The sequence below is a fragment of the Pristiophorus japonicus genome, chromosome 8 (genome assembly GCF_044704955.1).
Source record: "Pristiophorus japonicus isolate sPriJap1 chromosome 8, sPriJap1.hap1, whole genome shotgun sequence".
NCBI lineage: Eukaryota > Metazoa > Chordata > Chondrichthyes > Pristiophoridae > Pristiophorus > Pristiophorus japonicus.
The window spans coordinates 172,498,666-172,518,694 of NC_091984.1; the positions used below are offsets into that span (position 1 = coordinate 172,498,666).

At 51.2% G+C, this 20,029-nt stretch overlaps 1 protein-coding gene across 9 annotated transcripts in view; it reads left to right on the forward strand.

The window, feature by feature from the left end:
- depdc5 (DEP domain containing 5, GATOR1 subcomplex subunit) overlaps positions 1–20,029 on the forward strand; it is a 187,707-nt gene that overhangs the window by 67,737 nt on the left and 99,941 nt on the right. For all 9 annotated transcript variants that reach the window (XM_070887542.1, XM_070887544.1, XM_070887545.1 and 6 more), the window contains 5 exons: positions 8,887–9,013; positions 10,182–10,396; positions 13,268–13,471; positions 16,395–16,530; positions 18,302–18,399. In XM_070887542.1, coding sequence (XP_070743643.1) covers positions 8,887–9,013; positions 10,182–10,396; positions 13,268–13,471; positions 16,395–16,530; positions 18,302–18,399 — 780 coding nt within the window. The remainder of the gene's footprint in view (positions 1–8,886; positions 9,014–10,181; positions 10,397–13,267; positions 13,472–16,394; positions 16,531–18,301; positions 18,400–20,029) is intronic.

Consider the following 20,029-nt stretch of genomic DNA (forward strand, 5'->3'; position numbering starts at 1 on the left):
CCCCACCCTCTCCATCTCTCCCCCCCCCCACCCTCTCCCATCTCTTCCCCCCCCCCACCCTCTCCATCTCTTCACCCTCTCCATCTCCCCCCCCCCACCCTCTCCATCTCTCCCCCCCCACCCTCTCCATCTCTCCCCCCCCCACCCTCTCCATCTCTCCCCCCCCCACCCTCTCCATCTCTCCCCCCCACCCTCTCCATCTCTCCCCCCCCCCACCCTCTCCATCTCTCCCCCCCCCCACCCTCTCCATCTCTCCCCCCCCCACCCTCTCCATCTCTCCCCCCCCCCCACCCTCTCCATCTCTTCCCCCCCCCCACCCTCTCCATCTCTCCCCCCCCACCCTCTCCATCTCTCCCCCCCCACCCTCTCCATCTCTCCCCCCCCAATCTCTCCATCTCTTCCCCCCCCTCACCCTCTCCATCTCTTCCCCCCCCCCACCCTCTCCATCTCTCCCCCCCCCCCCACCCTCTCCATCTCTCCCCCCACCCCCCACCCTCTCCATCTCTCCCCCCCACCCTCTCCATCTCTCCCCCCCCCTCCATCTCTTCCCCCCCCCCACCCTCTCCATCCCCCCCCCAACCCTCTCCATCTCTCCCCCCCCCACCCTCTCCATCTCTCCCCCCCCCACCCTCTCCATCTCTCCCCCCCCCACCCTCTCCATCTCTCCTCCCCCACCCACCCTCTCCATCTCTTCCCCCCCCCACCCTCTCCATCTCTCCCCCCCCACCCTCTCCATCTCTCCCCCCCCACCCTCTCCATCTCTTACCCCCCCCCATCCTCTCCATCTCCCCCCCCCACCCTCTCCATCTCTTCCCCCCCCCCCACCCTCTCCATCTCTCCCCCCCCCACCCTCTCCATCTCTCCCCCCCCCACCCTCTCCATCTCTCCCCCCCCCCACCCTCTCCATCTCTCCCCCCCCCACCCTCTCCATCTCTCCCCCCCCCCCCACCCTCTCCATCTCTCCCCCCCCACCCTCTCCATCTCCCCCCCCCACCCTCTCCATCTCTCCCCCCCCACCCTCTCCATCTCTTCCCCCCCCAACCTCTCCATCTCTTCCCCCCCTCACCCTCTCCATCTCTCCCCCCACCCCCCACCCTCTCCATCTCTCCCCCCACCCCCCACCCTCTCCATCTCTCCCCCCACCCCCACCCTCTCCATCTCTCCCCCCCACCCTCTCCATCTCTTCCCCCCCCCCCACCCTCTCCATCCTCCCCCCCCCACCCTCTCCATCCCCCCCCCCCCACCCTCTCCATCTCTCCCCCCCCCACCCTCTCCATCTCTCCCCCCCCCACCCTCTCCATCTCTCCCCCCCCCACCCTCTCCATCTCTCCCCCCCCCCCACCCTCTCCATCTCTCCCCCCCCCCCCACCCTCTCCATCTCTCCCCTCCCACCCTCTCCATCTCTCCCCCCCCACCCTCTCCATCTCTTCCCCCCCCCAACCTCTCCATCTCTTCCCCCCCTCACCCTCTCCATCTCTTCCCCCCCCCCACCCTCTCCATCTCTCCCCCCACCCCCCACCCTCTCCATCTCTCCCCCCACCCCCCACCCTCTCCATCTCTCCCCCCACCCCCCACCCTCTCCATCTCTCCCCCCCACCCCCCACCCCCCATCTCTCCCCCCACCCCCCACCCTCTCCATCTCTCCCCCCCACCCTCTCCATCTCTCCCCCCCCTCCATCTCTTCCCCCCCCCCACCCTCTCCATCCCCCCCCCCAACCCTCTCCATCTCTCCCCCCCCCACCCTCTCCATCTCTCCCCCCCCCACCCTCTCCATCTCTCCCCCCACCCACCCTCTCCATCTCTCCTCCCCCACCCACCCTCTCCATCTCTTCCCCCCCCCACCCTCTCCATTTCTCTCCCCCCCGCCACCCTCTCCATCTCTTCCCTGCCCCCCCCGACCCTCTCCATCTCTCCCCCCCCACCCTCTCCATCTCTCCCCCCCCACCCTCTCCATCTCTTACCCCCCCCCCATCCTCTCCATCTCTCCCCCCCCCCACCCTCTCCATCTCTTCCCTGCCCCCCCCCGACCCTCTCCATCTCTCCCCCCCCACCCTCTCCATCTCTCCCCCCCCACCCTCTCCATCTCTCCCCCCCCCCCCACCCTCTCCATCTCTCCCCCACCACCCTTTCCATCTCTTCCCCAACCCACCCTCTCCATCTCTTCCCCCCCCCCACCCTCTCCATCTCTCCCCCCCCACCCTCTCCATCTCCCCCCCCCCTCACCCTCTCCATCTCTCCCCCCCCCACCCTCTCCATCTCTCCCCCCCCCCCCCACCCTCTCCATCTCTCCCCCCCCCCACCCTCTCCATCTCTTCCCCCCCCCCCACCCTCTCCATCTCTCCCCCCCCACCCTCTCCATTTCTCCCCCCCCCACCCTCTCCATCTCTCCCCCCCCACCCTCTCCATCTCTCCCCCCCCACCCTCTCCATCTCCCCCCCCCCACCCTCTCCATCTCCCCCCCCCCCACCCTCTCCATCTCTTCCCCCCCCACCCTCTCCATCTCTCCCGCCCCACCCTCTCCATCTCTCCCCCCCCACCCTCTCCATCTCTCCCCCCCCACCCTCTCCATCTCTCCCCCCCCCCCCACCCTCTCCATCTCTCCCCCACCACCCACCCTCTCCATCTCTCCCCCACCACCCTTTCCATCTCTTCCCCCCCCCCACCCTCTCCATCTCTTCTCCCCCCCCACCCTCTCCATCTCTTCTCCCCCCCCCACCCTCTCCATCTCTTCTCCCCCCCCACCCTCTCCATCTCTTTCCCCCCCCACCCTCTCCATCTCTTTCCCCCCCACCCTCTCCATCTCTTCCCCCCCCCTCTTTCCCCACCCTCTCCATCTCTTCCCCCCCCCCATCCTCTCCATCTCTCCCCCCCCCCCCCTCCATCTCTCCCCCCCCACCCCCTCCATCTCTCCCGCCCCACCCTCTCCATCTCTCCCGCCCCACCCTCTCCATCTCTCCCGCCCCACCCTCTCCTCTCTCCCGCCCCACCCTCTCCATCTCTCCCGCCCCACCCTCTCCATCTCTCCCGCCCCACCTCTCCATCTCTCCCGCCCCACCCTCTCCATCTCTCCCCCCCCACCCCCTCCATCTCTCCCGCCCCACCCTCTCCATCTCTCCCGCCCCACCCTCTCCATCTCTCCCGCCCCACCCTCTCCATCTCTCCCGCCCCACCCTCTCCATCTCTCCCGCCCCACCCTCTCCATCTCTCCCGCCCCACCCTCTCCATCTCTTCCCCCCCCCCCACCCCCTCCATCTCTCCCGCCCCACCCTCTCCATCTCTCCCGCCCCACCCTCTCCATCTCTCCCGCCCCACCCTCTCCATCTCTCCCGCCCCACCCTCTCCATCTCTCCCGCCCCACCCTCTCAATCTCTCCCGCCCCACCCTCTCCATCTCTCCCGCCCCACCCGCTCCATCTCTCCCGCCCCACCCGCTCCATCTCTCCCGCCCCACCCGCTCCATCTCTCCCGCCCCACCCGCTCCATCTCTCCCGCCCCACCCGCTCCATCTCTCCCGCCCCACCCGCTCCATCTCTCCCGCCCCACCCTCTCCATCTCTCCCGCCCCACCCTCTCCATCTCTCCCGCCCCACCCTCTCCATCTTCCCCCCTCTCACCCTCACCACCCTGCCCTTGTAAGGGGAGCTTGGGATGTGGGTTCGAATCCACACTCCCCTGGGATTCTGTACGTGCGATTTATGAGGATGGATGAGTAATGTGGCACAAGACACAGTGGGTAAGAGTACAAAATGGCTAATGTTTATTTAGAATAGTAAACACAAAGAGGGCATAGGAAGAGGTCGTAAATAGCAGTAATGGCACAATCTCACTCAACAACACGAAAAATTCTCGCAAAGGGAAGGGGAAGATAAGAGGTTGAAACATTCCACCCACACACAATCCCACCTCCCACTTCCACCCTTCTTACCAATTCCTATCCTAAATTGAGTCTGTGATGGGATTTGGGCTATACTTCCAATCCTGTCAATTCTGGGGTTCTGGGGGCACTTATTTCAGCTCGGGGTCCCTCTGGGGTGGGTTTTACGTTGGTCGGTTCGGTTTTCCTCCTCGATGTTGCGTCGGTTTCATCTATTTGCCTCTCGGTTGGCTCCTAAGCAAAAAGTTGTTGGAGTTAAGCACACCTTCCCCAGAGCGAGGGCCCTGTGAAAAGCTGACTCAACTCCCCTTTAACTCAACTCAACCATAACGAAAACTGACTCCCACCTTCTTAACTCAACTCTACAACTCAATGCAAAAAGCTGACTCCAACCTCCAAACTCCCAACCTCCAACCACCCTTGTGTGTTTTTGCAGCTTTTCTTATAGTCCGTTCATCTTCGCGCCAAAACTGCATGCCATTGTCTTGGGTCTTCCTTGAATAAAATGGGGTGTGAATGGCCGTTCGATGTGTATCGATCTGTCTGGAATGGGAGATTAGCCACATCGCCTGTATCCTGTCGCTCGCTGATGGGGTAAATGAAGATGATTGTTCACTATCTCGACAGAGGGCTGACCAAAATGATTGCATCAGACCTGTGGGCCTTTGTTTAATTATTCAAACTGATACCCTTTGTGTTGCCTTGTGTATTACTGGGGAGATTTTGCCTGGACATGTTGCCTCTTCTGTGAGGGTTTTACACGAAAAGCTGGAGAAATGTCCTTTTAAAAAAATATAAAGTTGTCTTGTATCCATTTTCCTGGAAGAACCGAATAGAACACAAGAACATAAGAATTAGGAACAGGAGTAGGCCCTCGAGTCTGCTCCGCCATTCAACAAGATCATGGCTGATCTGGCCGTGGACTGAGCTCCACTTACCCGCCCGCTCCCCGTAACCTTAATTCCCTTATTGGTTAAAAATCTAACTATCTGTGATTTGAATATATTAATGAGCTAGCCTCAACTGCTTCCTTGGGCAGAGAATTCCACAGATTCACAACCCTCTGGGAGAAGAAATTCCTTCTCAACTCAGTTTTAAATTGGCTCCCCCGTATTTTGAGGCTGTGCCCCCGAGTTCTAGTCTCCCCGACCAGTGGAAACAACCTCTCTGCCTCGATCTTGTCTATCCCTTTCATTATTTTAAATGTTTCTATAAGATCATCCCTCATCCTTCTGAACTCCAACGAGTAAAGATCCAGCCTGCTCAATCTATCATCATAAGGTAACCCTCTCATCTCCGGAATCGGCCTAGTGAATCGTCTCTTTACCCCCTCCAAAGCTAGTATATCCTTCCTTAAGTAAGGTGACCAAAACTTCACGCAGTACTCCAGGTGCGGCCTCACTAATACCCTATACAGTTGCAGCAGGACCTCGCTGCTTTTGTACTCCATCCCTCTCGCAATGAAGGCCAACATTCCATTCGCCTTCCTGATTACCTGCTGCACCTGCAAACTCTTTTTGGGATTCATGCACAAGGACCCCCAGGTCCCTCTGCACCGCAGCATGTTGTAATTTCTCGCCATTCAAATAATATTCCCTTTTACTGTTTTTTTTGTCCAAGGTGGATGACCTCACATTTTCCGACATTGTATTCCATCTGCCAAACCTTAGCCGGTTCGCTTAACCTATCTCAATCTCTTTGCAGCCTCTCTGTGTCCTCTACACAACCTGCTTTCCCACTAATCTTTGTGACATCTGCAAATTTTGTTACACTACACTCTGTCCCCTCTTCCAGGTCATCTATGTATATTGTAAACAGCTGTGGTCCCAGCACCGATCCCTGTGGCACACCACTAACCACCGATTTCCAACCCGAAAAGGACCCATTTATCCCAACTCTCTGCTTTCTGTTAGCCAGCCAATTCTCGATCCATGCTAATACATTTCCTCTGACTCTGCGTACCTTTATCTTCTGCAGTAACCTTTTGTGTGGCACCTTATCGAATGCCTTTTGGAAATCTAAATACACCACAACCATCGGTACACCTCTATCCACCATGCTCGTTATATCTTCAAAGAATTCCAGTAAATTAGTTAAACATGATTTCTCCTTCATGAATCCATGTTGCGTCTGCTTGATTGCACTATTCCTATCTAGATGTCCCGCTATTTCTTCCTTAATGATAGCTTCAAGCATTTTCCCCACTACAGATGTTAAACTAACCGGCCTATAGTTCCCTGCCTTTTGTCTGCCCCCCTTTTTTAAACAGAGGCGTTATATTAGCTGCTTTCCAATCCGCTGGTACCTCCCCAGAGTCCAGAGAATGTTGGTAGATTATAACGAATGCATCTGCTATAACCTCCGCCATCTCTTTTAATACCTGGGATGCATTTCATCCGGACCAGGGGACTTTTCTACCTTGAGTCCCATTAGCCTATCCAGCACTACCCCCTAGTGATAGTGATTGTCTCAAGGTCTTCCCTTCCCACAGGTCCCGTGACCAGCAATTTTTGGCATGGTTTTTGTGTCTTCCGTGAAGACCGAAGCAAAATAATTGTTTAAGGTCTCAGCCATTTCCACATTTCCCATTATTAAATCCACCTTCTCATCTTCTAAGGGACCAACATTTACTTTAGTCACTCTTTTCCGTTTTATATATCGGTAAAAGCTTTTACTATCTGTTTTTATGTTTTGCGCAAGTTTACTTTCGTAATCTATCTTTCCTTTCTTTATTGCTTTCATAGTCATTCTTTGCTGTCGTTTAAAATTTTCCCAATCTTCTAGTTTCCCACTAACCTTGGCCACCTTATAAGCATTGGTTTTTAATTTGATACTCTACTTTATTTCCTTGGTTATCCACGGCTGGTTATCCCTTCTCTTACCGCCCTTTTTCACTGGAATATATTTTTGTTGAGCACTATGAAAGAGCTTAAAAGTCCTCCACTGTTCCTCAATTATGCCACCGTTTAGTCTGTGTTTCCAGTCTACTTTAGCCAACTCTGCCCTCATCCCACTGTAGTCCCCTTTGTTTAAGCATAGTACGCTCGTTTGAGACACTACTTCCTCACCCTCAATCTGTATTACAAATTCAACCATACTGTGATCACTCATTCCGAGAGGATCTTTTACTAGGAGATCGTTTATTATTCCTGTCTCATTACACAGGACCAGATCTAAGATATCTTGCTCCCTTGTAGGTTCTGTAACATACTGTTCTAAGAAACAATCCCATATGCATTCTATGAATTACTCCTCAAGGCTATCCCGTGCGATTTGATTTGACCAATCGATATGTAGGTTAAAATACCCCATGATTACTGCCGTTCCTTTTTCACATGCCTCCATTGTTCCCTTGATTATTGCCCACCCCACCGTGAAGTTATTATTTGGGGGCCTATAAACTACGCTCACCAGTGACTTTTTCCCCTTACTATCTCTAATCTCCACCCACAATGATTCAACATTTTGTTCATTAGAGCCAATATCGTCTCTCACAACTGCCCTGATATCATCCTTTATTAACAGAGCTACCCCACCTCCTTTACCTTTTTGTCTATTTTTCTGAATTGTCAGATACCCCTGTATGTTTAATTCCCAGTCTTGGCCCCCCTGCAACCGCTTTTCTGTAATGGCCACCAAATCATACCCATTTGTAATGATTTGTGCCGTCAACTCATTTACTTTATTTCGACTGCTGCGTGGGTTTAGGTCGAGTGTTTTAATACTAGCTTTTAAACCATGATTTTTAGTTTTGACCCCTCCTGCAGCCTCTTTATATTCATACATATTGTCCCTTCCTATCACCTTGTGGTTTACACTTACCCCAGTGCTACTCTGCTCTGTTGCCTCCTGCCTTTTGCATTCTTTCTTGGGGTCCTGTTCATCTGAGGTCTCACCCATTCTAACTTGCTCAGAGCCCTCTCCTGGGTTCCAAATACTTCTTGCATTGAGGCACCGAGCTTTCATGCTTGCCTTTTTATTACACTTTGACCCTTTAGAATTTTGCTGTACAGTGGCCCTTTTTGTTTTTTTGCCTTGGGTTTCTCTGCCCTCCACTTTTACTCATCTCCTTTCTGTCTTTTGCTTTTGTCTCCATTTTGTTTCCCTCTGTCTCCCTGCATTGGTTCCCATTCCCCTGCCATATTAGTTTAACTCCTCCCTAACAGCACTAGCAAACACTCCTCCTAGGACATTGGTTCCGGTCCTGCCCAGGTGCAGACCGTCCGGTTTGTACTGGTCCCACCTCCCCCAGAACCGGTTCCAATGCCCCAAGAATTTGAATCCCTCCCTGCTTCACCACTGCTCAAGAATACACACTTTCCCCTTACGGTAGCTGGCTCATCCCCCGTCCGGTTCCGTGCCCCTGCAACAAATGTCTGTTACTGTACAGGGTGGCCAGAGTCCCATCATCCTCCGCGGTTTACAGGCTGTTGGCTGCAGTTGGTCATTTTAAACATGGCATCTTCCCATTCTCCCTGCCACATGTCTCCGTGGTTGGTTTTGCAGAACCTTACACCCTCCCACCCTCTCCACCTCAACCCTGCCCCCCCCCCCCCAAACCCTCTCCACCTCCACCCTGCCCCCCCCCCCAAACCCTCTCCACCTCCACCCTGCCCCCCCCACCGCCCCAAAGCAGAGGAATCAATGCAACTCTCAATCTTTTCCCACAAAATGGATGGGGGTCGGGTGTTGGCTTCCAAAGTACTTGAATCTGATCCAGCTGAACCAATAATACAGAGCTTTAATGCCACTCACAGCTGAATTCGTTGTTACATATTTCTATTTTTGCGTTGATGGTCGGACCAAAAACTATTTTAGAAACAATGTGGAGCTGAAGCTTCCTGCCAGCCGTGACCTGGTGCTATTGGGAATTCTGTCGGCCTCTTGTGCCCGAGTTTGAAATGACAGCGATACTGAGAGGGGCTGGTGAGAGATGCCACAATCATAGGAGGAAAGGATACTGAATATTTGTCATTCATTTACTCTTGCTCGTTGTGCATTTCTTCACTTTCAGCAATTGGAGCCAGCAGCCCAAAGGAATCGGAGAACAGTCTTCCGATCCAGGTGGATTACGATGCGTACGATGCTCAGGTATTCCGGCTGCCAGGACCTTCCCGAGCCCAGCGGCCCACCTCCTTCAGGCGAGTTTTACAATTATTGCTCGAGAGAGAGACTTTTGGAGTCCAAGATTTATTCCTTTCCCTTTCTCAAGTCTTGCAGCTCCTCTGCCGCCGTGTAGAGGGCAGCTACTCCTTGCCACCAGTCTTCTGCCAGCGTTGATCTGAAACAACAACTTGCATTTACATAGCGCCTTTTAATATCGTAAAATGTCAGGGAGGCAGTACGGGCCCAGGGTGACCTTCCCTTGGACATTTTCCACAGTGACCCATTGGGGACGGGAATAGAGTGGTGTAGGGTTGCAAGTGAGGTGGTTGGAATTACAGGCATGAGACCATGTTCCATCGCACTGCTGTTAGATTTTGGTGCTTTGTGTTCTGTCGGGAGGTTATAAAATGACCATTCTTTGTGGGTTCTTCCGTTGCTTCGATAGGTTATGTCACAGAGGATGTATAAGCAATACTGTACAATCAGTCATTGAAAGTTGGCATGCAGGTACAGCAGTAAAGAAAGCAAATGGCATGTTGGCCTTCATAGCGAGAGGATTTGAGTATAGGAGCAGGGAGGTCTTGCTGCAGTTGTACAGGGCTTTGGTGAGACCACACCTTGAGTTATTGTGTGTAGTTTTTTTCTCCTAATCTGAGGAAGAACATTCTTGCTATTGAGGGAGTGTAGCGAAGGTTCACCAGACTGATTCCCGGGATGGCAGGACTGACATATGAAGAAAGACTGGATCGACTCGGCTTATATTCACTAAAATTTAGGAGAGGGGATCTCATAGAAGCATATAAAATTCTAACGAGATTGGACAGGTTAGATGGAGGAAGAATGTTCCCGATGTTTGGGAAGTCCAGAACCAGGGGTCACAGTCTAAGGATAAGGGGTAAGCCATCTAGGACCGAGATGAGGAGAAACTTTTTCACCCAGAGAATTGTGAACCTATGGAATTCTCTACCACAGAAAGTTGTTGAGTCCAGTTCGTTAGATATATTCAAAAAGGAGTTAAATGTGGCCCTTACAGCTAAAGGGATCAGGGGGTATGGAGCGAAGGCAGGAGTGGGGTACTGAAGTTGCATGATCAGGCATGATCATATTGACTGGTGGTGCAGGCTCGAAGGGCCGAATGGCCTGCTCCTGAACCTATTTTTTTTTCTATATACGGTGACCGGGATTTATTGTCTCTGATCTCAGACCTGTTCGAGAAAGCCACACCAGGAAAAGCTCCAGCTCCTACGACGTTTCAAACAGCCCACCCCACCACAGAGGGACCCTGCCCCTGGAGGAAGTCCGAAGCCAGGCCTCCGACGACAGCTCGTTGGGAAAGATATCAAATATTCTCCTGATCCCACGGCCTCACCTTCACCAGTACGAAGTCAGCAGCTCCCTGGGCTACACAAGCACGAGGGGTAAGATTGCTTCAGAAAACATTTTTTAACTGCTTTCTTCCAGGCCCTGTCTGTCGGACTCCAGCTGTGAGAGGGATGAGGGAAACCTTCGACATTGCCGCAGCCTCTCTCCGCAGCCTCAGCCAGACCCAGGTCCTGAAACCTGACCCAAGTTGCAACTTCCAGTACTAAACAGACCCGAGGCCTGCTCCGGAGTCCCTGCCTGAGAAATCCTGGGATCCTGCTCCTCGGTCGTCTAGAATTGTGCACCTTACAGTTTCTAGTCGAGCAACTCCGGGTCTACCAGTTACTGGAGTGTTTCAGCAGAATAGGAGATCACAGTGAAAGGCTTCCATGACTCTAATCAAATTGAATAATTGGCAAAATAAAACATTTAAAGCAATTCGTAGTAAATTTCTTCTATTGAACGAGAGGTACTCTTCTCCTAGAGATTTCTCCCCCTATAAACACTCAACATGCAGACCTTTTGCCCTGCTGAGCTGTTGGTTGGTTGGTAGGTCTGCTGATACTGGCCCTTGTAAAAATCCATCATCATTCCTGCATCAGAAATACCCACATGCCTTTACGAGCTGACAATAAGAATCTACAATAGCAATAAGCATTGTGCCACTGTACAAAATAGATTACTTTATCACAATCACTGATGATCATATCTCTCTTATCACAGCTTCTAGTCTTTATCTTGGGTTCTCAGCCCACATTCAGTGAGTGCAATCGGGCTGCATGACCCAAATCCTTCAGGTCAATATTGAATGAAAAGAGACAAACCAAAGATGGCCACTCCTGATTTGGAGGTCACCTGATCTGAATGTATCTGCCCAGTGCTAGCTGGGTTTCACCAATGACTCAGCAGCACCCTCCAATACTGGAGTTTAGGAATGTGAAGGGCAGGCCACACTCAACCCTTCCTAGGAAGCAGTCATTGGATTAGAAATACAAGGTGTCCCCCCTGTTGGGAGATGTCAACCAAAAAGGTCATGGCCACATTCAAACAATCATAGGTGGTTCCTCGAACCAGGATGACTTGCTTCCACACCAAAAGGGATGAGTTCACTGATATTTCAATGAAGGACCCGATATTCCAGTCCTGAACTCCAGAGGTGGAAGATACCTGTGCGTGAATTTTTTTACCGTGTGGTGACCATTGCACATCAACCACCACACGGGCTTGACAGAGCTAGGCCTTTATCCAGTGACCAGAGTTAATCAGGACGACTGGAGACCTGCTCTGCTGCATGGACCTAGTGCACACACACATCGCAGTGTGGGTTGGCCCGTGCTGTCCCTGGGCCCTCGGCTCTTCTGGGCCCCGCACCCTCATTTGCCGCACCTCCGGCACGCGGTGCAGTACATTCTATTCAAACAAGTGCTTTTGATGGCTCACTGGTCAGTACTGGGAGTTTTTCGGACTCTGGTACAGACCTAATAAAGTCGATACAGTGGAGCCTCACAAGATTGTTTCCCTTTACACAAACCCTTGATGCAAGCGGGTGCTGTCTAGCATCTCCACCCACAAACTTGTGTACCAGTGACCGCTGGAATCTTCAAACTTATTGCAGAGCAGAATGATGCAGTTATCCCTCCCTCCCTCCCTCCCTCCCTCCCTCCCTCCGATAAAACTAATGAGCACTGACCCGCTAATCTGCAGTACTTCGTTCCCCTTTCCTCCTCAGCAGCTGGGAGAAGAGGAGCAACGTTTTCCAGAGCAAGGAGGGCTTCTGACTATCTACTTGCAGGAGATCTTTTGGATCAGAGTTCCAATATTCGAGGCTTTTAATGCTCACATTGCTCAAAGCCTCGAATATTTGGCCAATAGATGCCTGCACCCCGAGTGGAGCCTTTCCGGGGAAGTGGAGCTGAGGCCAAGATCAGTTCCACCACGATCTTATTGAATGGCGGAGCAGGCTTGAGGGGCCGTATGCCCTACTCCTGCTCCTATTTCTTCTGTATGTTCTTGTGTTCCGATCTCACACTCTTCATTTAAGTGTGTGGGGTCTTTTCTCCAGAAAAGAGATGACTGAGGGGTGAGCTGATAGAGGTCTTTAAGATTATGAAGGGGTTTGGTAGGGTAGATGTAGAGAAGACCTTTACACTTGTGGAGGAGACCAAAACTGTGGCCCATAAATATAAGGTAGTCACTAATAAATCTAATAGGGAATTGATGAGCAACATCTTTATCCAGACGGTGGTTAGAATGTGGAACTCGCTACCACAAGGTGTAGTTAAGGCGAATAGCATAGATACATTTGGGACAGCTGGATAAGTAGATGAGGGAGAAAGGAATAGAGGATATGTTGATGGAGTTAGATGAAGTAGGGTGGGAGGAGGCTGGTGTGGAGCATAAACAGAGACATGGACCAGTTGGGCAAAGTGACCTGCTTCTGTGCTGCAAATTCGATGTAATCTATCTTGCAGTATATAGAACGTCTCTGACCTTTTCACAGACTGCAGGAATGTTTCTGTGCTGAGCACGGTTTCAAACTCCATTGTTCATGGATTGTGCTGTAGACTGGTGTCTATGGAACCGCACTCCAGCAAGAGCCAGTGCCTTGTGAGGAAGGGATCGGAGAAAACTGAGGTGGGGGGATGGGGGGGACAGGACGGGAGGGGGGGGGTCCTAGAGAACAAGTAGCATCTAAAGCGGGCGATTTTATCCTAACTCGCTGGGCAGGAAACCCACGGGTTCGGATGGAATGCTAGTTTTACACCCCGCCCGATATTGGACTCCGTTGACCTCAGTGGAGGGTAATATCAGGCGGGGTGTAAAACCACTGGTGCCCCTGAACTCGGCGGTTTCCCGGCGGCAGCTTGGGTTAAAATTGGCCCGTAAAGTGTCCATGACTTTTGTTAATTCTGAGCTCAATGTTGCAGATATCCTGGAGCAAATGATCGACTCGCAGCAGAGAGATTCCAGTGCCCCAGGGCGCTTTCACGCGGGCAGCGCCGAGTCCCTGCTCCACATCCGGCCGGGCGGCTATACCCCTCAGCGGGCACTCATTAATCCCTTCGCACCTTCCCGGATGCCGATGAAATTAACATCAAACCGGAGGAGGTGGATGCATACGTTCCCAGTGGGTAAGTGAGGTGGACTGGCAGCTCGTTTGGCATGGCAAGTCATTGAATGAAACCACTTCCTGCCAGCTCTGCCAATAGCTCCGTTGGTGAACGTGCTGCTCGGGTTTGATACCGGGCAATACAGGCCAGCAAGATCCAAAGCTCCATCCCTGCTCGATCTGGGGATAGGGGTTCGCGACTGGGGCAGCAGTCGAGGCCACTACAGGTCATCTCAAAGTGTGGGGCTGGAAAGGGGAGGGCCAGATAGCCTATTGACCATCACTGTCCAGGCCCCGCAGGCTGCATCAGTGAGATACTGGAGGGTGCCTGTGCAAATAACACGTGTGTATATTTAGAGCGTGTATTGTCGAAGCACCCCGCAGGAGCATGGGGGCTCTGCCACAGTTGTCCATGTTCCTGACAACTGGAGGCTTGTATGCAGCAGATCTGAGCAGCAGCCAAATGGGCAATTAAGTAGACACATCCTTCAGTTGGAGCAGTGTGTAATGAAATTGGCCCTAGAATACTCACCCGTAGAGCAGGGCATTCTGGTATGTGCATGTGATTGACTAACACTCGGTGATCAATTACACCAAGGAGGAGGAGCTACTCCTGTTGCCTTTGCCAACGTGCGATCCACCTGGAATCCTGCTGTTTGGGCGATGAGCCTGCTCTACGAGCTCAGCATTTAGCTGGAATGAGTACATTGCAGCAGTCATCTCATCATTCATCCTCGCAGGTAGAAGATCCATTCAACGCAGGACATTTTCTGGAGTTGGGGAGACACGAGGCAATAGACCTGGTTGCCTCTCTGGATTCTGCTCCAGGAGAGAGGCTTCTTTCAGCCTGGAAGTTAAATAATTAGCTCCTCTTTCTGGACACCGATTGCCTTGGTTTCCCAAATTCAAAAGATCCAACAGGGGAAACAAAGACACCCGTTATTGATTATACAATCCATAATTATCGGGCATCGTAGCAATGGGCAGAGGCAGAATTACACCATCTTGCAGGAGGGTGTTGGTCAGATATTGCATCTGAGATGTGCTGGTTGGCATCTTGATAATTGAAAGATGATGGCTATTCGAGCAGCCTCTCTCATCCGCATCACTAAATTCATCAGTTAGCTTCTAAAGGGCACCCATTGATACAGCTTGTAACACAAAACGGAAAAAGTTTGTGCAGTTATGTTCTCCTAAGTCAAGTTAGTCCCTGTCTTGTGATATCCTGTGCACTCTGGATCAGTTAGGGGGGCAATGTTGGTCTACTTAATGCTAGCTATTTGTAAATGTGCCGAGTTAGGCCCTCGCTGGTTCCAAGTGGAACCTTAGTTTCATTCCGGGCCTGAAACTGAGGGATGGAGCATTTGACACTGACTAGCCAAGTTAGTTTGGCTAGAAACTAGCAGAACATTTACGAAGGGCCATCTTCAAAATTGACAGAGCAGAGTTGACGGTAGCAGATGGAACAAAGAAAAATAAAACTGCAGGCAAATTTTGGAGAGCAGGTTTTGAAAAAAGAAAGGTGAGAGACTCCACCTGCGTGAGTTGTGAATTGTGTCGATCAGAAAGACGCTAAACTGTATCTAAAGAATATTTGGTGACTTGGCCCATGGCTTTCCACTGGAGTATTTATGACAAAAGTCAGCCCCTTGATCAGATCAAATATTTAACACTTGACGTGGACTACACTGTTGTGTACAGGGGCTGACTGGTCATTCAGTAATAAAAGAATCTTAGCTTGTTATTGGAAGTATGGTCATAAAAAATGAGAGGAATGTTCATAATTTTTTCTGACAAGTTTCTGCTTTGAGGATTTGGGAAATAAAAGCAAACTCTTTCACTGAGGTATGCTGCGAGTCTGAAAGGGGAGGGTGTCTGGTTTGCATCAGTTGTAAGTATTCATTAAAATAGTGGCCAGTCAGAGAGACGGAATTTTGGGCATCCCCAGATTCCGAGACATGGGCGTTAGCCCTCCTGGCGATTCTACAATGAGGGGCTAGAGAGCTGTCTGGTGCCTTGCAGTTAACATTCTCTTGCAGCGTTTACAGGTTTAGCTATTTACAGCTCTCTTGTATATTGGGGGCTCGTTTCCCCAGGATTGTAAAAGGAGCCATCTAGTATCTGAACTTTTTCCGACATGGTGTTGGTGTTTGAGGGGTGAATACCGGTCAGGGCACTGGAAGAATTTGTTGCTTCTATTGAAATAGTATCACAAGGTCTTTAATGTACATTGGACCAAGGAGAGGAATCCTTGGTTTTACTTGTGTGAAGAAGTCAGCACCGCTCACACTGACTTGGACCTACAACCTTCTGACTCTGAGGCAAGAGTGCTACCAAACGAGCACTTGAAACTAGATTAAATCATTTCCCTCCTTACTGCATGTGTGTGTGTGGTTGCTATGGTGCTGGGTGTGATGTACTGTCTTTCGTGGTGTGTGTGGGGTTGCCATGGTGCTGGGTGTGATGTACTGTCTATACGTGATGTGTGTGCTGGGTGTGATGTACTGTCTATACGTGGTGTGTGTGTGGGGTTGCCATGGTGCTGGGTGTGATGTACTGTCTATACGTGGTGTGTGTGTGGGGTTGCCATGGTGCTGGGTGTGATGTACTGTCTATACGTGGTGTGTGTGTGGGGTTGCCATGGTGCTGGGTGTGATGTACTGTCTATACGTGGTGTGTGTGTGGGGTTGTCATGGTGCTGGGTGTGATGTACTGTCTATACGTGGTGTGTGTGTGGGGTTGCCATGGTGCTGGGTGTGATGTACTGTCTATACGTGGTGTGTGTGTGGGGTTGCCATGGTGCTGGGTGTGATGTACTGTCTACGTGGTGTGTGTGTGTGTGGGGTTGCCATTGTGCTGGGTGTGATGTACTGTCTATACGTGGTGTGTGTGTGGGGTTGCCATGGTGCTGGGTGTGATGTACTGTCTATATGTTCTCTCTGCAGGACCCTCTGGAGAAGCGATCCAGATCCACCACCAGACCAGACAGCATATGGCAGAGCTTCAGGGAAGCAGTATGCAAGATCCCACGCACTCCTCCGCAGAACTGCTGGAGCTGGCCTACCATGAAGCGACTGGCAGGTGGGCATGTATCAGGAGCTAGAGACATGCAGCAGAGACCCAGCATGTCGGCAATTCTCCTTCAGCTCTTCCTTTCTGCCTAGTGTAATTTATTACAGAGGCAGTTTACTGGATTGTCTGTATGAAAGAACTTGTGTTTTATATAGCACCTTATGACCCTCTAAATAACCTTGAAGCACTTCAAAAGTAATTAATTTTGATGTGAAGTGTTGTCACTGTTGTAATATATGAAATGCAGCAGCTAGTTTACACACAGCAAGTTCCCACAAACAGCAGATTAGATAAATGACCAGTTAATCTGGTTTTGGTGATGCTGGTTAAGAGAGGAATGTTGGCCAGAACACCAGGATAACATCCCTGCTCTTTTGAATAGTGCCACGAGGTCGTCTTCGTCCACCTGAAAGGGCAGACGGGGCCTATGAATAATGTCTCACTTGAAAGACAGCATCTCCCACAGTGCAGCGGCTCCCTCAGTACTGCACTGAAGTGCCAGCCTAGATTTCGTGCTCCAGTCCTGGAGTGCAATCCCTAGTTTTACCAACGGAGATGCCAATATGCCTGATTATTCCAGCGTCATCCCAGATCCAACTAAAGCAGATTACAAATGAATCTAGCTCACGAAAAGTTATTTCATGGTCAGCTGTATTGTTTTAACGGTTATTTTTGAATCAGAGTTCACAGGAAATCACAAATGCTCTTGTTTACAAATGGCGATATGCGCAGGGTCTGTGTCATCCCCTGTCGATGTTGACTGCTGGTTACACCTGTGAGTGAAGCCTCCATTTTTGGAATGCGTAGGCAGACTAGATTTGTTGCCATATCTGGTGATGCCAATGTAACAATCCATTTCATCCATTTGTAATGTAATTGGAGTAGAACTTCATGATGTCACAGTTAGAGAGCTTTCTAAAACGGCTATCCCACCGGTTGTGTGGGACTGATGAGCAGATAGCAGGTGACCAAGGGTGTGTGAGAGACAGCCAGCACATTGGTGTCACCCTCTAACATTTGACACTGTGGGTCAGTTTGTTAAGAAGTATAACTTTTTGACTTTAAATAGTATAACACCTTTCTTACATAAGAAATAGGAGTAGGCCATTTGGCCCCTCGAGCCTGCTCCACCATTCAATAAGATCATGGCTGATCTGATCTTGGGCTCGGCTGCACTTCCCTGCCCGCTCCCATAACCCTTTACTTCCTTATCGTTCAAAAATCTGTCCATCTCCACCTTAAATATATTACATGACAGCCTCCACAGCTCTCAGGGGCAGAGAATTCCACAGATTTACAACCCTCTGAGAGAACAAATTCCTCCTCATTTCAGTTTTAAATGGGTGACCCCTTATTCTGAAACTATGCCCCCTAGTTGTAGATTACTCCGCGAGGGGAAATATCCTCTCTGCATCTACCTTGTCCATCCCCCTCAGAATTTCAATACGATCATCTCTTCTTCCCTCTCTCCCTCCCTCCCTCTTTCTCTTTACTGTGCACGGCTGTTGGGGGAGAAGTAATTCCTGGTTACTCCGTTCCCAGTGTTGCTGTGATCAATATGATGTGTAACATCCTTAGTCTTGGCTAGAAAACCAATGAGCGCGTGCTGTCTATCGGTTTTGTCCTTCACCTCTCTCCAATCTATCTTCAATCTGACAGGGCTTTTTATTAATCTTGATTAAAATTAAAGAGTGGAAGTAAAATGATGATTCTGATTGTACCATTGAATAGCATTGGAGCGCTCTTGCTGCTTATTGTAATGTATCTCTGGTTTCCCCAGACGGAGCACTGCCAGGCAAGCTGTCGATAACCTATCTTTCCTAGGGTGTTTAGGAGTGGATGAGTTTGCCACAAGTCCTGCCAGCAGCTACGGTGCAGGTGAGAATACGCAGGGTGTAAGCTTGTTGGCTTTTTATTGCGATAGGTGCACGCACTAGGTCCGTGCAGCAGAGCTGGTCTCCAGTTGTCTTGGGTAATCCTTGCCACTGGACCAAGACCTAGCTCTGTCAAGCCCGTGAGGTGGCTGGTGTGCAACAGTCACCACATGTTAAAAAGATCCGCGCACAGGTCTCTTCCACCCTTCAAGATTTAGTTCGGGACCAGGAATTTTAGGTCCTTCATTGAAACACCTGTGAACTTTTTGACATGGAAGCAAGTCATCCTCGATTCGAGGGACTGCCTATGATGATGATTCCCCCTCTCTGATTTACGAATTAGTTTCACTTGTGTTGACCTCCGGCACGCAATTCACATATGGTGATGCCAAGCTGGGCATGTGATCATACTCCAGATTCACGTCAAGCATCCGCGCTGCCTCAACAACGTCGCCGTGTACTGCTCGGGTCAAAACAACAACAACTTGCATTTGTATAGCGCCTTTAATATTGTGAAACATCCCAAAGTGCTTCACAGGAGAGTTATTTGACACCGAGCTGCATGAAATATTAGGACAGATATATCTTTTAAGGAGCATCTTAAAGGAGGAGAGAAAGAGTGAGAGAGAGGTGGAGAGGTTTGGGGAGGGAATTCCAGAGCTTAAGGCCTGGGCAGTTGAAGATATGGCCGTCAGTGGTGGGGTGATTTAAAATCGGGGTTGCACAAGTGGCCAGAATTGGAGGAGAGCAGCGATCTCTGAGGGTTGTGGGGCTGGAGGGGGTTACAGAGATAGGGAGGGGTGTGGGGCTGGAGGAGGTTACAGGGATAGGGAGGGGTGTGGGGCTGGAGGAGGTTACAGGGATAGGGAGGGGTGTGGGGCTGGAGGAGGTTATAGAGATAGGGAGGGGTGTAGAGCTGGAGGAGGTTACAGAGATGGGGAGGATTGTGGGGCTGGAGGAGGTTACAGAGATGGGGAGAAGCGAGGACCCTGGAGGGATTTGAAAACGCGGATAAGAATTTAAAAACCGAAGCGTTTTAGGTCAGCGAGCACAGGGGTGATGGGTGAACGGGACTTGGTCGAGTTAGAATATGGGCAGCAGAGTTTTGGATGAACTTAAGTTTACGGAGTGTGAAAAGTGGAGGCCAGCCAGGAGTGCATTGGAATAGCGGAGTCGAGAGGTACCAAAGGCTTGAATGAGTGTTTCAGCAGCGAATGAGCTGAGGCAGGGGTGGAGACGGCGATGTTACGGAGGTGGAAGTAGGCAGTCTTGGTGATGGAGAGGATATGGTGTCTGAAACTCTTCGGGTTAAATAGGATTCCAAGGCTGTGAATGGCCTGACTCAACCTCAAGCAGTGGCTAGGGAACAGAGTTTTTGTGGTGGGGACTGAAGACAATGGCTTCGGTCTTCCCAATATTTAGTTGGAGAGAATTTCTGCTTACCCCAGACAATTTAGAGACAGTGGAGGGGTTGAGAGAGGTGGTCGGGTGATAGAGCTGGGAGTGCATGTCCACAGATCCCTGAAGGTAGCAGGCTAGGTGGATAAGGTGGTTAAGAAGGCATACGGAATACGTGCCTTTATTAGCTGAGGCATAGAAAATAAGAGCAGGTGGGTTATGCTTGAACTGTGTAA